Source organism: Lepidothrix coronata, unplaced genomic scaffold (assembly GCF_001604755.1).
Source record: "Lepidothrix coronata isolate B3197 unplaced genomic scaffold, Lepidothrix_coronata-1.0 Scaffold61, whole genome shotgun sequence".
Classification (NCBI taxonomy): Eukaryota; Metazoa; Chordata; class Aves; order Passeriformes; family Pipridae; genus Lepidothrix; species Lepidothrix coronata.
Window position 1 is genome coordinate 2,062,140 of NW_016690241.1, and position 20,126 is coordinate 2,082,265.

The 20,126-nt window shown below is 36.5% G+C and overlaps 1 protein-coding gene across 2 annotated transcripts in view; it reads right to left on the reverse strand.

Annotated features, from left to right (window-relative positions):
* Positions 1-20,126, reverse strand: part of GALNT2 (polypeptide N-acetylgalactosaminyltransferase 2) — a 124,893-nt gene that overhangs the window by 59,905 nt on the left and 44,862 nt on the right. For both annotated transcript variants that reach the window (XR_001875243.1, XM_017817525.1), the window contains exons 2-7: positions 15,871-15,961; positions 9,859-10,012; positions 5,576-5,674; positions 4,946-5,013; positions 4,006-4,071; positions 907-1,028 (exon numbers count right to left, since the gene is read on the reverse strand). Coding sequence is in view for 1 of the 2 variants with exons in the window: in XM_017817525.1 (XP_017673014.1) it covers positions 907-1,028; positions 4,006-4,071; positions 4,946-5,013; positions 5,576-5,674; positions 9,859-10,012; positions 15,871-15,961 (600 nt within the window). In the remaining variant the exon portion in view is untranslated. The remainder of the gene's footprint in view (positions 1-906; positions 1,029-4,005; positions 4,072-4,945; positions 5,014-5,575; positions 5,675-9,858; positions 10,013-15,870; positions 15,962-20,126) is intronic.

Sequence of the window (20,126 nt, forward strand, 5' to 3'; positions counted from 1 at the left end):
ATTCTAACAAGCATCATAGAACAAGCAGAATAAAGAATAGCAGTCAATTGATAGCTTCTTCATTGTCATACTGAGGACATAGGGTTTACTTCCTTCCCCCTCCCACTTCCTGTTTTTGCAGGAGAAATGCAAAGGGAAGAATAGGGAGGATAAGAGAAGATCTGGGCATTAACAAAACAGAGTAGCTTAGCAAAACCATTTTGATTAGGAGCATTTTGGAACCAAGCCTCTCCTGGAAGACTAGCTTTCCAGAAAGGGAATGCAATTAAGAAAGAATAAAACCCCTGTTGTCTTGAGTGTTCCTCAGTGCTTTCTGGGATCACGGTCCATTCACTTTCCATTTCAACTGAGTGCCTCCAGAGGAAGTTAACAAGTATAACCAACCCCTGGAGAAAACAGTATACTTTCATTCTCAGTCCCGTCAATTGCTTTTCCAGGACATAGACTAAGCACTATTTTCACAGAAGCTGAGAGCCTGTGGTTCCTGCTAATTTCCATGAGAATTTTGGTTTCACAGCTCATCCTCTCTCCTACTATCATACTGAATCTTAATGAGGCATAAAGACTCAGGTAAACTGAATTACACCAAGATGATATCAGTTGAAGAGAACTGTACTTCACTCTAAAGATTTTCAACTTACTGAGGCATTCCCCAAAGAACCAAGGAAGCATATATATGAATGTTTGCAAAGATAATAATAAATATTCAGATTTTATGTTCCTGTGTTCACAGAATTAATGAACAAAAAATATGTTTCAATCACAGAACACCCCAGTCATCTCCATCATCTCCAGTCAGAAAAAGCTTCCTTAGAAAAATGCATAAAATTAATCTAGTATAAACCAGATGGCTTTAAAATTTAAAACCTACTTCTTCAGGAAATTACTTTAAAACTCTTTACTAACCTCAGCTACTCTTTCCAAAAGTGGTTCCAGCCAGTGTTCATTGCACTCACAGTGACTATCCAGGAAGGTCAGCACTTTCGCTTGTGCTGCATCTGCCCCTCTGACACGGGAGCGCATCAGGCCTGAGAAGCAAAGATAAAAAGTTTTAAGCACTTCCTGAGGAAAACAATCAACAGCATTGAGGAACTATAGCATTCCAAGTTAGTCATTAGCTAAGTTACACCAACTCAAACAGGACAAACACAAAAGAGCCATTATCAAAACCAGATGTTAGTTAAGAACTCAGTGAAATGACTTCACACCACACAACCTGCAAGTGTCCAACCTTCTGTACCCTACAAGTTCTGATCTAATTTAAGCAGAAGAATCAAAGTGTCTTTTCAAAACAAGTGATACACAAGTACAAATGGGTCTGCATTACTGTAAATGGTATTGATACTGGTAAATGTTACTCAAGATCGGATCTAAAACAAACATGTCAGACAGTTCTACTATAGAACCGAGGAAAGCACCATCCTCTTCACTTTTTTGCCACCCCTCATCTTAGTTCTTACTACACTCTGTCCATTCTTCTATGAACTTCTTCCAGAACTAACCATGATTCATTAGTTTACATCTGAGAGCCTTACTTCCACTCCTTTCAACTGTCTTTTCTCTGTGCTTATGGCAATTCTCTTGTTTTGTAGTTTGTTTGGGGTTTTTTTGAAAAGATTTCTTTAGGAAGAAACTTCTGGTAAAACCAAAAGGTTCCTCTCTTCTCCTTATCTTAATTACACATGTACCCTTACTGATTTACCCTGCTCCTTTCCTTCCTTCGTTCCTTTCTTTCCTTTTAATATTCGTTCATTGGATGACCTCACCATTCCTTAGAGTTCCTTGCTATATATACACACAAAGCAAGCTTCCTATAATTTCTTTGCAAATTTTCTCCCTACTTTTTTCTACTATTAATAAATGTACTGATTTCATTGTCACTCAAGATCAAAACCAAGTAATTACTTTTTTTTCCTCCCCCTTCTTTTTTTTTCTACATTGTTTCTCACCAAATTTGTTCTGGTTTGTTTGGGCATTTTTTGCCCCCTGAAACACTGTAAAGGAGTCAAGCCCATTTCTTACCACTTCCTTTACAAAATAAATACTCAAAATATGACTATGCCAAACAGAATACAAGATGCTTAAGAGGAAAAGCTTGTATGCTCTTACTATTTCTTATTTCAAGTGGGAGCATTTCACTGTTGTAGATATGTGCTGTGTTAAGGCTCTCTGACAGTACTTTTTACACCTTCTCTGTGGCACACTGGTAGCTAACTGTACTTCACTGATTTTATGCTGTTTCCCCAATTCCAGCCTTTGAATCTGTTCTGTTTAGTCTTTCCACACCAAACCTTCCTCAGGCACTCTTGCTATATGTTTTTTTTTTTAATTTTTACATTTCAATTCCTCCTTCCACAGCTTATTATTTATAATTTACATTGTTGTAGAATCTATTGTCTTGCTCTAATTCCATAGAAAACACACAACAGTGTTTCTAATTTCAGATTTAGTGGCAGAAAAATAGAGGCTACCACTTGGGTCATTGAGTCCTCCAAGATCACATTCAGACTTACAATAAATAGAGCTGAAAAAGTTGCATGGAACATTTATTTTGTAGACTACCACACCCTTCAGAACACATCTGTTCCCATAACAAATTCTGGTCCTACAGATGTGACTAAAAACTACTAACATTTATTTCTGAATGAAAGGCAGTTAATGTCATCCCCTTCACCAACACCATCCCTTTAACTTTCATTTTAAAACACCCTGCTTTCCTCTATTGCTTATACTGCTGTGTCACTCTTAGCAGCCTACACAGTGGTTGATTTTACCAATTTTCTTGAATTTTAATTTGTATGTGCAATATTTAATCTTAGTCTCACAAAAATACAAAGTAAACTAGTACTCTGCCTTCCATCTGCAAACATTTGTTCTTTTCTGACAAAGTAATAGATTTGTCAAATTGTATTTCACTTTCAGATATACTAATGCATATTTTTAAGTATGAATCTGCATATGCACTACAAAGTTAATATTTAAAGTTACTAAAAAACAAACATCAAAAAGGTGTTCCTTCCTTCTGTTTTTTTTTTCATTACTACTATCTTCAAGTGCTGTACTGAAAAATGACATTAACTTACTCAGAACCTGACAACCATAGCAAGTCATAAAAGACCTGCATTTCTAACAAGTCTTTGTTCACAAGTATATTCCAAAGAATCCATCAGTTATTGCAATAATGTGAATTATGGGACAACACAGGTTTTGTGCATGTCATTTCCAATACCTGACAATCTAATGATTCCAGCTCCTCCCCAGGCCAGGTTGGCAGTCTAAAAGATACAGTCCTTACAAAAATTAACAAGTATATATCTGCTAAATCAGTCAGCTATTTCAGCTGTCAAATCTCAGTTATTATTTCAAACAGCTGTAGAATAACAGTTGCCTGTATCTAATACATTAAGCTCCAGAGTCAGGAAACTGCTGACTGAAGAGTTCAGTGACATGAGACCATAATTCACAGAGCAACATAGAAGAAAACAAAAATGTAAGACAAATTTGTTACAGGGCACACTGACTTCAGCAAAACTGGCATACTGGGTCCCAGCCCTCCTGGCTGCTCCAAACCTCTAAAGGCTGCCAAAACAGTTTGTCAGGCTATCCACCAACTAAATCCTTAAAATGATATCTATAAAGGGAACCAGAGGGCTATTTTTAAGCTGGATCATTTCAAACATAGATACATAGATAGTTTACAGTGAGACCTTGCATACAATGGGAACAGCTTAACTGAGGATTCAGTGCAGGAAGAGAAAGGAAAGGTTGAAGATTAAATGCAAATCCTAAAGGAAGTTTTCACTGTAAAAGCCAACAATGGGCAATTGTACACACAACAATAGGACAACAATCAGAATTAATGTTTTTACCTGCATAAATACATTTTTTTTATTCCTTCCACCGGTAGATTTATAAAGTAGAATGTTCCTTTAAAAGACCTGATGAACACTAAAAGCTAAGGAAGCACAGTGGAATTTGTATCTTCCTTCCCCAGATTAAACTTACCTTCTCGACGGTCATTTCGAAGAACTCGTACTTTTTCAATTTTTCCCAGGAGAGCACCATCCTCAGCTTTAAAAAATAAAATAATTAAAAAAAAATAAAAATCAAGTGATAAGAACCCATTTGATATCCAACACTGGCTTTGTAGGTGAAAATGTTTGTGGTCATAAATAGTTAAATATAAGATACATGTTTAAAAAAAACAACATATCTCACCAGAAATAAAGAAGAGTTATCAGGCTAAGAAATTATTACTGTCATTATGTTATTTAAAGCTAACTTAATTTTACAGTCTTGAAACATCTTTATTTAACTATATTCTCTTTGTTTATTTTAGGCCATTCCTACATTGCATAGAGAAAAACACTTTTATAGGATTAAATAAACTGTTTTCTTTTCGTATAGGAGAGCTCTCTTTAATCCACATTAAGGAACAAAGATGTATTAAACTAGCTAAAAACTAGTAATGCAAATATAGACATTAGTTTCCTTTAAGAAATGTTACTCAGGGGTCCATTTCTACTGCTCAAGTTTCTATCATGATACTCAAGTACTTATAAAACACTGAATTATTTTAGATTCAATAAGAACTTTTCCAAGAGACCGATGGAGACCAGCATTCATTTAAAACAGTGCTACAAAAACATTTGTTGCAGGAACCATGGGTTTTAATTTTACTTAAGATAACATACTACGCAAAGGCCCTTTTTAATGATACACTCTGGTCCTTCAACTAACACGAAGTAATAAAATATACCTGAAGTATTTACAGGAACTCTTCACATTTCCAAAATTACAGATATGGAAGAATTAAGACCTGGTTTTGGATCAGTCCCTGTCAGCTCCTATTCAAGTACCTTATTCTCAACCAAGTCACCTACTGACATCTACAGAAAGTCTTACCAGAATAAGCACTGTAAATTCGGATTGTAAAAGTACTTACGATCATTACTATAGTCATCCACCAGTATGATTTCCTTAATAAGATGTGATGGACTTTTTTTAAGGACACTGCAACAGAAAAGAAAAAAAGCATTCAGTACTAAGCAGTATTAATTTTCCATAATGATGTCATAAAAGGAGTTATTTTGTTAAGTCACAGCAGAACCTAGCCCAGGATGTTATCTTCAACACCAGCTATTCACTTATTCTTACAGAAAGAGTGAAGAGGTACACATGTAGAATTTGGGTGCTCCTTCCTCCCCACCACCCCTACCTCCCCCACCTCCACTATTCCAGCCCCCAGAAATCAGAACATTAGATAGACAATGTGTAACACAGAAGTTTTGCAGGTATCTTTGGCTCAAATATCCCCTAAGAATCCATCTATCCTGACTTTGGCTTGAAACAGTCAGTCTCCAAACATCATCTGGTAATCGGTTCCATACTTAAATTCATCTGTAGTTAAGGCAAGCAATTTTGTATAACATCACTATTTCAGAATGTAAGAACTGAAGACTTATCTTTTCCTCTGCAAACAGTTCAGAAGAGCATAACTTTTCTTCCTTATCATAAACCATTTTCTGACACAAATAAACGGCTTTGGGGAAAAATTAAGCTCTCTTATATATACCTGACAACAGTTCGAAGCAAAGCAGATCTTGCCTCATTATGAAAGGTGATCACCACACTAGTAGCTGGCAAATCTATCCGCCATTGTTTCCGCTGACACCTGAAAGAAATAACACTTTGTCATTTGAACATAATTTTTACATCCTGGGCTTAGCAGACAGCCTTCATTGTGAAGTATTTATCTATCAAATTCATGTACACACTGCCTAGGAAGAATAAAATGCCTTGTTTTCAAGTGAGATTATAATCAACTTGTTTTCTCACACTTTTGGTAGTTGTCTTAGTATACAAAAGACTAAGAAGTCAGTGTCAAATATGGGGAGGTTCAGAAAAGCCACGAGACCATCATCACTGCAGTATGTCATAAATATCTTTTTTGCAACTGAGTATGAAATCAGAGTGCTTTTTTTACATTAAAAGCATTCAATACATCTAAGGAAATAGGCATATTTTCAAGGAAAATCGACATGTTCACAGGCTACCATATACTTCTTCTTTAGAATGGCATGTGTCCACTTCTCCACTTTTTACATTTTTAAAGCTTCTGTAGCATCTCACTCATAGATAAAAACAGTTATCTATTCTAATGAGAACTGGTAAGGATCATAACATTCAGAATTTGAAAAACAAAGCTAGCTGTGACAATGCTCAGCCAACTAAACACAGAACCACATCCTTCCAAACATAAAGATGATGAAATATTCCATCTAATGTCAACTCATTTTTCATCACCTCTAGAAGCCTGAAATTAATATAATAAGAAAAAATAAGCAAATCCTAAAATAATTCATGCAGGACTACACACACTTAAGATATTTTATCCAATAAAATAAACCTAAAAAAGAGACTACTCCCCTTGTATTAGAAAGTAACAGTACCAGAAAACTATGCATACTGAGTTTATGCTGAAAGCATTATAGTCTGACAGGTCATGATACTGATTGCCATTCATGCAGTGACATACACAAATTACATATTTCTTCCACATTCTTTAATTATTATTAAGGGTAGAGTTTTAACAAGCCCAGTTGTCTTCAGAGGGGATAAACCTAGATAGCGTACACCTGTAGCAAATTCAGCAAGTATTTTTGTACTCTGCGCAGTATTAATCAAACTAGCTCTTCGGGGAAGTTTGCCACCTACACTTCTAAAACGAGACCTCTGCCTGTATAAGAGCCCACTCCACACCTGATTAAACATCTGCAATGCACACCATAAACCACACAAACCTTCAGCTTCTTGGAATCCATGAGTGAGCAGCAATGCACTTCTTGCTCGTGCCCACTCTACAAAATCCCAGGAACCTGGAGTGTTTTCAATACAACACACCCATAATGTCACACACATTAGTGCTTGCTGTCAAACAAAACATTATTCTGCTCCAATGACCTCACTTGCTCTGAATGAAAACAAAGCCCACGCCAATCCTACAATTGCTGTCTCAGATCAGCAAGGCCATGTCTAGCTTTGTGGTGGGTGTACAAAACGGCTTTGTCGCTAGCACCCAGCACTGGAGTAATAAATCACAAATGCCTATATGTTCCTGAAAAATAAAGAATTAAGAGCTTCTCTAGTGTGAGCTTTAGGCAATTCATCTAGACAGCTAAAAGACATGCAAATATTATACTCCAAAGCCTATGGTGCCAAAAAAGATATTCTTTTTTTCTGCTAACTTTCAAATTGCTCACAGAGGACAAGGCTACCGTGCATGCAGTTATCAAATGAAGCACTTGCATTAGAATAATTAAAAACTCACATTAAACTTATACTGATATCTTTGCAGAAGAGAGCACTTGAGCCAGAATGCATATTAGAGGGAATTACTCAAGGCAATGGAGCCTCTCAATTTTAAGAAAACTCAAGAGAAGAGCACTACTGCATATTTCTGAAGGAGAAATTAAGACTTTTAGACTTCCGAATAAAACAGGAGGAACATTTCAGTGAGTATTTTTGTTCTCAGCTCTTCCAAAATCCCTTCTTTAACTGACTCAGTATCAGTCCTCCTGCTGTGTCAACAGGGCCACAGTTAAAACTCAGACTGAAGAAACAATGTCATTACTTTTGGCATGGAGATTAGATGTTGTTTTCTCAAGCTGTAGCACTTAAATTTTACATGCAGAATATGGAAATACATTTAGTTAAAATAAAACTTGAACACAAAAATTCAATCTCAATGTTTAGCATAGGTCATTAAAATCAGTTAAAACATGAGATTTGGACTGGTTCATATAATTAACAATTTTTCCCCAAAACCACAGCAGTTTGTTTGAAACCACTTTTGGACAAAAATATCTATTTTAACCAGTACAAGAACATTCACTTCAACTGGTACCAAAGACACAGGAAAGTTTGTTTCTTCTTTTCTTAGGAATAAAACTTGAGCGTGAGGTCAGAAGCTTCTAACAGGTGCCAAATGAGGAAGAAAACACAGTTCAGCGCAGCTGAAGTACTTACCAGTAATTCTCAAGAATCATCACAACACATCAGTTAACAGATGTCATCAGAAACCACTGGTCCAAAGGATGCATGGTGGACATTGGTCCACAAAAAACATGGAGTATTTTATCCTTCATCCCTGCTGGGAGACTATTTTACACTGGCAGAAGAACCACTCTGTGAGTTTCCTATTACAACTGTGACACTCATTTTTAACTTTCTGGATCTCCAAAATCTACCATGACAGTGAGAGTTCTCAGTTACACATCATAAGCAGACTGCAATGAAAGGAAACCCAGTGGTTTCTCAGTGTTGTTGAAAGTAGTAGTTGAGAGCATCAGCTGGAGTGAGAATCTGCATTCCTGCTCAGAGTTCTCTCCGCATCCTTTCTTATGTTGCATCTGCGTGTTTCTCACTTCTTCCTGTTGCTCAAAATGAAAGCAAGCAGCTTAAGTAAATGAATCAAGTGTTTTCCAGTTTTTTCAGTACTGCTGCCAGGCTTTCACAAAAAGCAAGTGGAAATCTTTGGTCTTGATGCTAGTAAAAGTTTGTATGATGTAAAAAAGACTAAACAATATAGTATTAAGAGATGCATAATTATACACAATTGTTTATTAAATAAATTATATTTAATGCAGAATCCTGATAAACTGCTTCTCAACAGACAATTTCAGCAATTAAATAATATTACTATGAAGTTATTTCAAAGTCAAATAGCCTCTTAGACACATCGGTACAATTAACAGCAAGTTGCTTAAGGAGAAACAAAGTATTTCCTCATCTCAGTCACTTTTCTTAAAGAAAAAGACTGCAGCAGCTCCACAAAAGATTTTAATCTCAACCCAGTTGCCTCCAATTTTGTTGAAAATAACATGCTTCCAAGCATCATGTGATCAGATATTCTTCTTCCTATGGCTATTGCTCTTCTTCTTGCCATCACGCAGTTCCTAAGTATTTCATTTGGCTTTTTCAGCTTCTGCAGTGAAACTTCTTGCCAAAAGAGAAGAAAACTTAATTGCAACATGGCAGGGAACTTATCATGGACAGATTGCGTGAATGATTGCTGCAGTCTGGTTTTTTGTTTGTTTTTTTTTTCTTTTAAAAGATGATTATTTATAGTCTGATGGGCACTTAAATCTGCTCCATGGCAAAGTCAAAGTAATAATCCCAGCTCAGACACAGCCTTTCCCCAGAAATCTCTCTCTCTCTCTTCTCCATTGAAGGGTTCTTTTCCAGCTTCATGTTGTGAAAAAACTTAGGCAGGTCAGCATATAATCACAAGACTGACAGTTAAAACAAGCATGGCCATTGTAATATAATTTGTCTTCTATCATCTCTTACATTCTTCTCAAACGACAGCCTTTGTCTGTCAGACACTCCCCAACACAGAGATTATGAAATATTTAAAAACTTCCAAATTCAGCATATCTGAATCATAGAAGCTTCTAGAAGCTGGTTTTGATGTCATGGAAAAGAATACCTGGTCTAAAAAGTTAGAATACATTTCTTGTGAAAAAAAAAAAACAAAACCGCGCTATGAAGAAACTTCAAAAGTCACTTCAGACTCCTCAGTACACCATGGGCAACATTCTTTTCACTGCTTTCACTCCACCAATGGAGACTGAAATGAGGCACCAGTTTGGATATATAATAGACACTGACTGAAGTCATGGAAACAGAAGAACTCAAATAAGATTCCTTGTTCTTTAACCCAAGGATGATGGAGTTTACTGTTCCTGTCCTTTCTAAGGCTGGAAAGCTCCTGTTTCAGAAAAACCACCTGCAGCTCAAAAGCAATAAATACAGAAAGGTTAATCCAAGTCAAACAAGGCTCAGTTTGGCACTTACTGATCATGCCTAGTGTCAGGAACGCTTCGGTCCATTCGCAGTTTGTCACTTTCTACCTGATTGAACTTATTGCGGGCATATGGATCCTGACCAGATCGCACCACAGTGGCACCAACATATGCGTCTTGATCAAAGTCCTGCCACCGAACTTTTCCTACAACAGAAAAACAGGAAAATATCCAGATTAATCTTCACAATTTAAGGAACAGCATTCAGCAACCCAAACGGAATTGAGGAAATGTTTAACTTTGCAACAAAGTAATTAAACTTCAATGCTATTGTTAACTGTGTAACATCAAAAGTCACTTTTGCACATTAAATTCTTCTAGAACATCCTGCAAATTAATACAAAATTGAACAATTTTACAGATCACAGTTTGCACAAGTAATCACTAGATAATGCTTCATCTTGTCCACTTTGTGTTGGTTTTTTTTTTAACCCCACAATTCCCATTTAAAAAAAAAACCAAACATCCACATATCAACAGGCAGTAAGATGGCAGATGATCTGGCTATAATGTTATCTTAGAAACATTTGTTTTTAAAGACCTGGTCCAGACTTCGAAGACATAATTTAATTTACTGTCTCATTACAGAAGCAAAAACAGAGTCAGTAATAATCAAGCCATTTGAGAAACAGGCCTTCTAGAAATACAAGACAGCCTTATTCTCAAAGAACAGCATTTCCTGTAGGCAGAGCACTAGATCACTCTCCACTATGACATAACTGCAATCTCCTTGACATTCAGAATTTATTTAGATTAATCCCTCTTTAACACGGACTGTGTTATTATGTGACTTGTTGTGACACTAACACAGAAAGGCAGATTAACATCCAGCTACCAGGAACAAAATTTCAGGACTCCCACCATTTTCAGGTGTACAACAACAGTATGGTATTTACCAGGTATCTTAAAACTACCAGTTCTTACCTCTACGTAACATTTACTCTTTTTACTATTGACAGACAGACCTATGCCCCCTATTAGCAAATTTATACCACACTTAACTCAAAATCAGAGCTCAAGTTCTAATGCAATACAGACATTCTTGATTTAAACACGGATGTGTATGACAATCTCCTGCAAGCAAGTGGTGGTGAACCAGCATGCTATTGGCACAAAAAAAGATACAAAGGAAAAGCTGTCTTTTGTGGTCACTGTTTATTACAGACGGGAGGATTTAATATTCATTGTTTTCATAATTACCATAAAAAGTTTTTGAGGTATTTTCAGTTAAGTGCAGTAAGTAGCAGGTTGCAAAGATGTCACTCCATTCCAGTGCAGCTTTTAGAAAAATATCATAGCTCAGGCATATCCTAAATTAAGTTGATATGCATACAGGGAATACTAATCTACCAGCTATTAACAAGAGTTAGAGGTTGCTCAGATTTTTCAGGGTTTGCCTTTGCTTGTCCTCTCAACCAGCACAGCATGAAAACTAAGGCAGACAGGCCTCATTTACAGCTTTCTATCCATAAGCTATGCCCCAACTACGGCACATTATCTCCTGCGAGATTCTGCTAACAAGAGAACACTTTCCATCATTAAACAAAATAACTGTCCCTTGTTCAACCAGACAACACAACAACTTGAGTAAACACTCTCTATAATCTCAGGATCATCCAAGGAGCTCATCTACAAAAACAACTTTCGACCAAGGTGGGATCTGGTTATCACATGGTAGTGGAGGTTGCAAGCCAAAAGTAGCAAGGTTGAGGAGGAGGTGGTTTGAGGTTGTTTGGTTTGTTTTTAAGTAAATTCCAACAGACTAAGAGAAAAGTGCCCATGCTTTTGGATTACTGGTTTAAGAGCTAGCTAGCCAACACTAAGTAACTATTTTTCATATCTGAATTACCAACCTAAGAAAGTTAAAACATGCATGCGCACACACACGCACACAGAAGCCAGAACTAGAAAGTTAAAGAAAAACAGGATGCAGAACATTTAATAGACACTTGGTGAAGCAACCCAGAAGGCAAATTATAAGAAAATAACTGGAGGCAGAAACATAGTTTTTCAAATTCCTGTTACTGAAAGAACTCTAAAAAGGAGACTTTCCCTCTGTTGTTGTTAGACCACAGACTGACAAGAGCTTTTCTAAGCCATTCAAGTTCTTTCTTCAAAATATTTCCAGGAACTTACTTTGAAAACAATTTTACACCTCAGCCAGCTAACACACTACAAACAACCCAATATAGTTATTTACAAAAATTACACCAAACCTCATTTGCAAAAAAACTATAAAAAAGGCTAGAGCAGCTTGATTCAAGAAACTGGAAGAAACATCAGAGATCACAAGATCATTTTCCCATAAAATTCTCTCCCTCAGCATTTCCCAAAGCTTTTGCAACCTCCTTGGTAACTAAACTGTATTATCACCTTTGCTTCTAATTTATAATAGAGCTTCAATCTGAATAATTTGTTGAATATTTTCTGAAATACAGGACATGTCACGTTGCCACTTTGCTGGCCTAAAAATAAAGATTTTTAGTGCATTTTACAAAGTATCATGAACACTTGAAATGCATTTATATAAGATTTTCAACTTCCAAACACTCCAACTTTAAATTGGTTTCAAAGCTATAGGCATTTCAGGACTTCCACCCCCAGCTACTCTTCAGTTGCCTTCCATCCACTGGAAAGAGCAGCTAAAACACCAGAGGGCATGAGGGCATTCCATGGGTGATTAGGGTGATTCTGTTGCAAGTGTTCTTCTTAAACAGGTTGCATCCTTTATGAAATACAATCTGCAACATGGGCTGCCCACATGTTTATAAGTGACCATGGTTTACATTAACTGCTGGAAACTGAAAGGCTGATTCAAAGCTAACTATACTGCCCAGCCTTACTTTTGCTGAAAGGCTTGCCTTTCTGAATCAATCAACTAAATTTTGAAGTTAGAAGAGGTTTAGCAAACCTTTTCCAATAATAGGTACTATTTCTGTTATATGCTTCCCTAGGTACACAAATCAGAGCACAAATCAGAGCAGTTTGATTTAATTTCTTCTGGAGAGTTAGATAGCTCGGTAGTTTCTTGCATTTCAATGACTTTGTCAGGTGGAATGAACATCAGAAAATGCAGCTATAAATGCAGCTATATTATTTCAAACTTCAATTAAGTATGTAACCTCAAATTCAAGCAAATATTGAGACCTAACATGACAATAAATTAGTCTTTTAAACAACAGCAAGTGAACTGCAAAGTTTGCTACCAGAGTCAAATAGAGCCAAAAAAAGAAAAAACAAAAACTCAATCACTTAACCAGCTAAGATCCTGGAGTAGGGTATGTTGCAGTACTGAACTTGGTTTTGACAAGAAGTGTTTATTTTACAAACAGTCCTAAGCCTGAGAAGTTGAGTAGAAGCCAGAAAAAGGTGAAATCCAGTGAAGTTGCTTCTTTTTGTCCCAGTTCCCATCAAAGCTTGATATAAATAATTTAAAACGTATCATTTACCATTTTCCAACACTTTAAAACTCGCAAATGCAAAATTAGTCCAGAAAGAATAAAGTAAACTTAAGAAGAAAGGAGACCACTTTGTAGGGCTAAATTTACTGAAAAGCAGTGACAGTCCATGGAAGTAGTGAATTTGGTTTCAGAAGACACAAAGGAGGTAATGCTTGGCTCTGACTCAAGCAGAAGGCCCTGTCAACTATGTGCAATAGGAGTCGGATCGATTAAAGATAAGTCAGATAACAGTAAAAGCAGCTAGAAGTGAGGGAAGAGGAAAAAAGCATATCAGATAAATCTGTAAGCACTCAAATAGCAGGCAACAAAGAGTAGGAATAGATGGATACAAAATCCCCTAAATAGCTTGCATTCCCTCTCATGGACTCAATAGAGCTTAAAAGCAGTTGAACACAAAATAAATATGATTATTTTGATTTACATGCATTAAGGGGTCCCAGATCCTCAACAATTAACAAAAAAAAGAGTGTTTGAGTAACTGCTGAAACTCCTGTCAATGCAGGTAACTACTTATGCAGTTTTGCCTCAGTTATCCATGAAGACAATTCAGGGTTGATCTTTCTAAATACAAGAGCTAAGATCACTATTTTCATACATCAATAATTTTTCAAGGGAAAAAAAAAAAAAAAAGGCTTTTGCAGCATTTAAAAGAAGTCACCAGGAGACAAAGGATAGATACACTCCAGCAAGCAAAAGATAAACTGACAGGTCTAATCTTAATATAAAAAGACATTTTAAAGATAATAAGCATTTCCTTAATTCCAAGAAGTCATGAAAGATGCTACAGTCCATCACGCTGAAACCTAAACTATAGGTTTCCTAAGTTCAGTTGAAAAGCAAGAAAGTTTTGAACCAAAGCCCTCCTAAAATTTGATCACTTTAAAACAATGCAAACAATGCACAGAAATGTGAATACCAAGCTTCCCTGCCATAATGACTCAAAAGTTTGCCTATATGGATTGAAAATAAAGAAAACAGCAACTGAAGAGTGCATAATTCTCTCTGTGTAGTCTTTGATGTTTGATTCCGGACTCTCATACTACTTCGCAATAACAATTCTCCTGCCTGTTACATCCAGCCGTAAGAGACTTCTAATCAGCATATGAAATAAAAAAAGCCCTGATCTGCTCTACTTTACACTTGATCTTACTTCTGGTTTCAACCCTTCCAGCTTCTGATAGCTCTCCCTTTTAGCCTGTGACACTTCCCACTTCTTTTAATAGTCAAACCACCTACTTAGGGCCACTGGGAAAGGAAGGCGTTCGAGGAAAAGTATAGGGTTTGTCTCAGAATACATAAACATCCAAAAAGGGGAAATAAGAAAAACAGCTGGAAGGTGCAAAATTGGTTGACCTAACCCCAGTAACAATATTTGTAGAGAGTTCTGTAAAGCAGAAAAAATACTTGAAAAGATCTGCCAGAAACCAAGTTAAATAAGTCAGACTCTTCAGCTTTTTGGGATTTATTCCCCAATACATATACAAAGTAAAGGCTTCGCCAAGAAAGTATACATACATAACCAGTCTTGTTTCCTCTCTCCAGACAGCAGGTAAGACAAGGCAGGCCAAAGGATACAGGAAAAAAAAGCCACCAATAGCGAACAGCTTATACTGTACCTGGAGAGTCTATGACCGTAAAACAAAAATCATACCTCACATGTTACTGGGGATGGAAGTTCCAGCTGCTTAAAGCAAAGTTTACCTTGGTTAGTTCTTTCTGCAAGACCTCATAGTGTTTCAAATCTTGGGCCAAGACAAATTTGTAAGCAAAACATTAGGATTAATAGAAGAGGAGCAAAACGTCCTGTGAAGCTACCTGATCAGTAGTCGTCCTTCTTGTACAGTAAACTTTTTCAATACTGTAAAATGTTCAAATCCGATTTTCATTTTTCTGTATTCCTTAGTATGTCAATTGCAGCTAATATATTAAATCTCATTGATGTGAAACAGTTAAGCAGCAAAGAAATATTATGGAAGCAGTCATATGAATGAAGATTCCTTAACACTTAACTTTCTAGCTCATCCTCAAGGTATAAGGATTTCACTCAAATAGAACAAAAATCATGTTGTTCTCTTATTTGCCAGCATATGACAAGTATGAGAAAAATAAGGTACACCATCAGCAGAGTCAGGAAAATCTGCCACAACAAAAACTAGAAAAAAACCTGAAGTATGAACCTTGGTTGAATCTTTAGTCAAAACAACAGTCCCACAGTGACTTGCCTGTTGCCTGTCAGCATTATCCATTGAGAGACATGGACTACTTTCATATCAGGGGCTTTTACAGTACCTCAAACCTATTGAAGGACAATACAAATGTACTAGCAAAGAACCACACTCTCTAAGGCTTTAAACCCAAAGGAGCAGTGAAGCAGGTAAGATTTAAGGAAGCTGAAGCTGTAAGAAGTACATGTTGCTAAAACAATCCCAGCACTTCCAAACTACAAAGAATTATTAGAATCAGAACAACTGCTGTGTTTCATGGCTTTCGATGATAAATGTTTTATGGCTATGGATCTTTTGTAACAAATGTTACTGCAATACCTGGAGGTAGCGTCTCCACACTTTGTGCTTTGTCCTCCCCATCACTGCCACGCACTTCTTTCCTTTTGGGATCGATATCATTTGGGTCCTCCTGAAAAAAAAGTACATAATCTTTAAAATAATATTCTTATTAAATTTTGTGTTTTCAAAGCAAACAGTAATAACTAAGTTTTGTGGATTTTAAACTCAGAGTGGTTCAAGAAAGGTTGAATTTTAAGAGAAAGTAATCAATAACATTCAAATGAGCTACACAGGCAAAAAGATTAAACAAAACCTGAAGAAAGCCCTATTCTAACAAGAAACAGCCTAAATAGGAAAGTTATCTGAAAAGAGCAGTCAGGTTATCTAGCAGCTATATCCAGAATGGCAGTCTTGCTATTGGAAAGAGACTTCTGAAATATTTTTATGTGTTCATTTCAGAAGAATTTATTCTAGGCTTCACAGGCAACTCTGCTGTCTCTGTGATTCCAAGGATATTGATGATAACCATTTAGAAAGGGGGAAAAAAAAACCCAATTTCATCTACCTCCAAAAAAACCAACCACACTTTTGTATGGTGGTTACCACAAAAATACAAAATTCCAAGCTGGAATTATCCCATTATGCATTTGGAAGAAGTCAAGAAGAGGATAATTCTTTTTTAAATTTTTTTTAGCAACTGTATGTCGATTTTGCACACTACACTTAGTCAACTGATTTAAGTGCCATCAGCTTCTGTTGTTCTTGCACACTTGCCAAAGGAAATTCAGTTTCCTTTTCTACATCTGAAGGAGTCCCATTTATAATACCAGTTATATTTGCACAACCCTGATGAAGACAAGATCATTACTACATCACGGAAGAATACAATACTATGCTTATACTAATCAATAAGTGCACCTAAAAACATTACCAGGCCCTGAAGCCAAGCAGTGCAGAACAGTTTGTATCTCTTATAGGAATCTGCCAGAATCTCCAGAACAGGGTGGTGGTGTACAAACTTCATACTGTAAACTGTCTCTGCCATCCCAGCTCCTAAGCCACATCTGTGAATTCTTTGGTAGAATAGTAAGTAGTCAGAACAGGCCAAGCTTACGTTGGGGAAATTTCAACCACAAATTATACCATTTCAGCATGCCCCCAGGCATCTCTGAATTTTCCAATGTAAATTCAGCTTAAGCGTCTACACAAAGTAGGCATTAGGTATTTGGAAATATGTTGAAAAAAGGCAACAGACCTCCAAAACACTGAAATGAAAAACTAAATACCAATGCTTTTTTTCCCAGAGAAATACAGCTATCTAAACACTAAATCACTTAAAAATTGAGTGCTACCCATGCATGCTTTTCATAGAATCATGTATAGATGATACCAGAGAGAAGGAATTTTGTCCAGGTTCTTACACTACATTTCACCATGTTGGTACATGCTTTGGGCCACTGGTCCTTGAGGAGGTCAATACCTTTGCTTAAAGAAAGAATTAAAACAAAAATAACAAGAAAAACCCCACCAACACAAAAACACACTCTCAAAACAGTTCTTTAATCATGAGAGCACGAGACGGAGATTTCATGAATAAAAAAAGAAAAGGCTAATGTATTTTTCTATATTACAATACTATTACTTTAAAATATTATTTTCTTGACATACTAAAAAAGCTGGCAACATCAGGCTATAACAGTATGTAAATGTACCTGGACAACTAATTTGAGCCTATTAAAAAATAAAAAGGAAGCTGACCAACTAGCAGAGACACTGACCAAACATTAGATGCACATGTAACACCATTAGAATAATTTGTGGTCACTGTTCATGCAGTTATTTTCTTAGGCCAGGACACACATATATCAACAAGAAAATAAGTACACACCAGCTATAATGCACATGTTGCAGTGATTGGGCATACATTACTTTTATACATCACGTCACTGCTTCCTGCTAATTCCTGATTCAGTACTAGATGACATGCAAAGAAACAAAATCACAACCTTTTGACTCCATTCAGTGGGAAATATTAGAACAGTATTTTACTAATATTTTAGACATAACAAATAAATGTACATTAAATATAATGTTTAAATTCAATTATCTAAATACCTTTGCTACTCCAAAAGCTCAGAAGTTAAGGTAATGTACATTTACTTAAAAATTTGTTAAAACATTCCTTGCAGCAATAACCACAATTCATTAATGGTAAATTGAACAAACTGAGAATGGAGTGAATGATTTTTCAGGCTGATTAATCACTGAAGTGCAACAACTTTTTCTTTCAGGATACAGTAAACTCTCAATGCCTCAGAAAGCCTACATCTGCTTACAAACCTTGCTATTACCACTCACTTTTCCTGCTCAACTCACCCACTCCATTAAGACGGCTGTAGACTGAATTTGAGATATATCAAAGATGTAACATTAATTTCCAGTTTTGAGAACTAGACTCAAAAAAATTGTTTCAGGAAGTGACTAGTTACATATTTGCACCTGCTCTGACTGATGCAGGGAAAGAATGAGGTGATTCAAATTCAAAGCAGGACTCAAACATTTTTATAGCATTTCTACACATCTACGACAAGACACAATCATATTCCATAAGAAATTTAAGAGTAGTCAATTTGAGTTTAGAAAGCTGTAATTATACACAGATGTACATTACTGGATAATTTCATTACCATTACTTAGATCTTCCAGACGTTCTAGTTTGGGTATATTTTTTTTGCATTGAATACTATATTCCTTACAAGCATTGCTAAGCAATTAGCATTTTGTCAATTGTTATTTCATTTGGCACCAAAACCAATTTTAAACCGTTCCAACTCCCTAGGTATTCCTTCTATATAAAAAACCACTTATAATCCAGTGCTGTTTTTCCTATCTCTGTCTCACAATATTTTTTTATCTTTTAATTATAGTTTCAAGTATCACGGATTTGACATTTAACTGCTACGTAGTAGATCTCATTATAGCACAGATTTCAATCCTACACTGGCTTCCCATCAACAAGAGAACAATTTATCAACATGAAACATCCTTAGATATATTAAGATATCACACAGACCTTATAAGCAGCAAATCAACACAGATCTCTGCAAAGCTCTTGTCATTGGAAACATCTTAAGTGTGTCTTCAATAGCAGACATTCCTCTCACAGACAACCCAGATGCTGAACAGCATGCAACATTTGGGCACAGGAGATGGCTGGGAGGTATGTGCTACCTGGACAGGTGGACACGCAGAATAATTGATAAATGTGTCTTCATGGGACAAAACATACACTAAGGCTTAATATCTGTTTCAGGACTTGTTTTTAAGGTATTGGCCAAGGGTAACTGCAGACAGATTTACTTCTACTGGTGGTTTTCTAACAGCAAAGTGAATAGTGGCAGCATTTTCAAAGAGCATCATTTGAGCCAGCTGGCCTAATACTAGGCTGCATTCAGCAGTACAGATCAGTCAAATCAGTAGATGATTTTGAAATAGCGCTCTTGCTGCAAGATGACATTCCTCCCAGTACTTCATATACTTCTGTTCTGATCTTGTACTTGGGACCAGACACACAGAAGCACTCTTATGTTGTGCAGAGCAGCCTGCTACAATTCAGACCTCTAAACCAAGCATGAAGGCTCCTACAAAACTTAGCTATCTAAAAGGACTCAAAGCTGAGTAGAGTCAGACAGCTGACCAAGCCACTGACATAGAAAAGTCTAGACTTCTTTACTACTGCTTAGTATCTCCCTCTGTACTTAATACGTGCCCTTTTCCCCCACCCCAATTCAGTTTACCATCTTTTAATTATCTATCACATTAGCTAAGCAAGCTCTGAAGCACCAGTTCCTTCTAACTCAAGAGAAGCTTCAGCACAGTCCAGCGTGTTGTCGCTTGCTTTCTGATTCAACTCTCACTGCCGCCTTCCAAGAGATCTTCAGAAACACAACTCCAAGTCTCTCTTGTTGCAGTAAATGAATTCAGCTTTCCTATGTGCCAGGTAAGCACTGTAGCAATTTAATGTAATTACATTATGGGGCAGCTGTTTCTTCCCTTGTCAGCAAAAACGTTTTGTACAAAACTGAGATAAAGTATCCTCTGAAAATGCCTGGAATGCCACATCTTACAGGAAAGACAAGCAGGAAATGTCGCAGAAATAAATGCTGACTTCCTTTAACTGTCAACTTGCTTGGCATGACTAAAGCAGACATGTCTAAGCACACCAAGAAGTGAAGCATAAATAAATAAAAAAAAAAAATCTGAAAATTCGTATACTTTGCGATATTTGATTACCA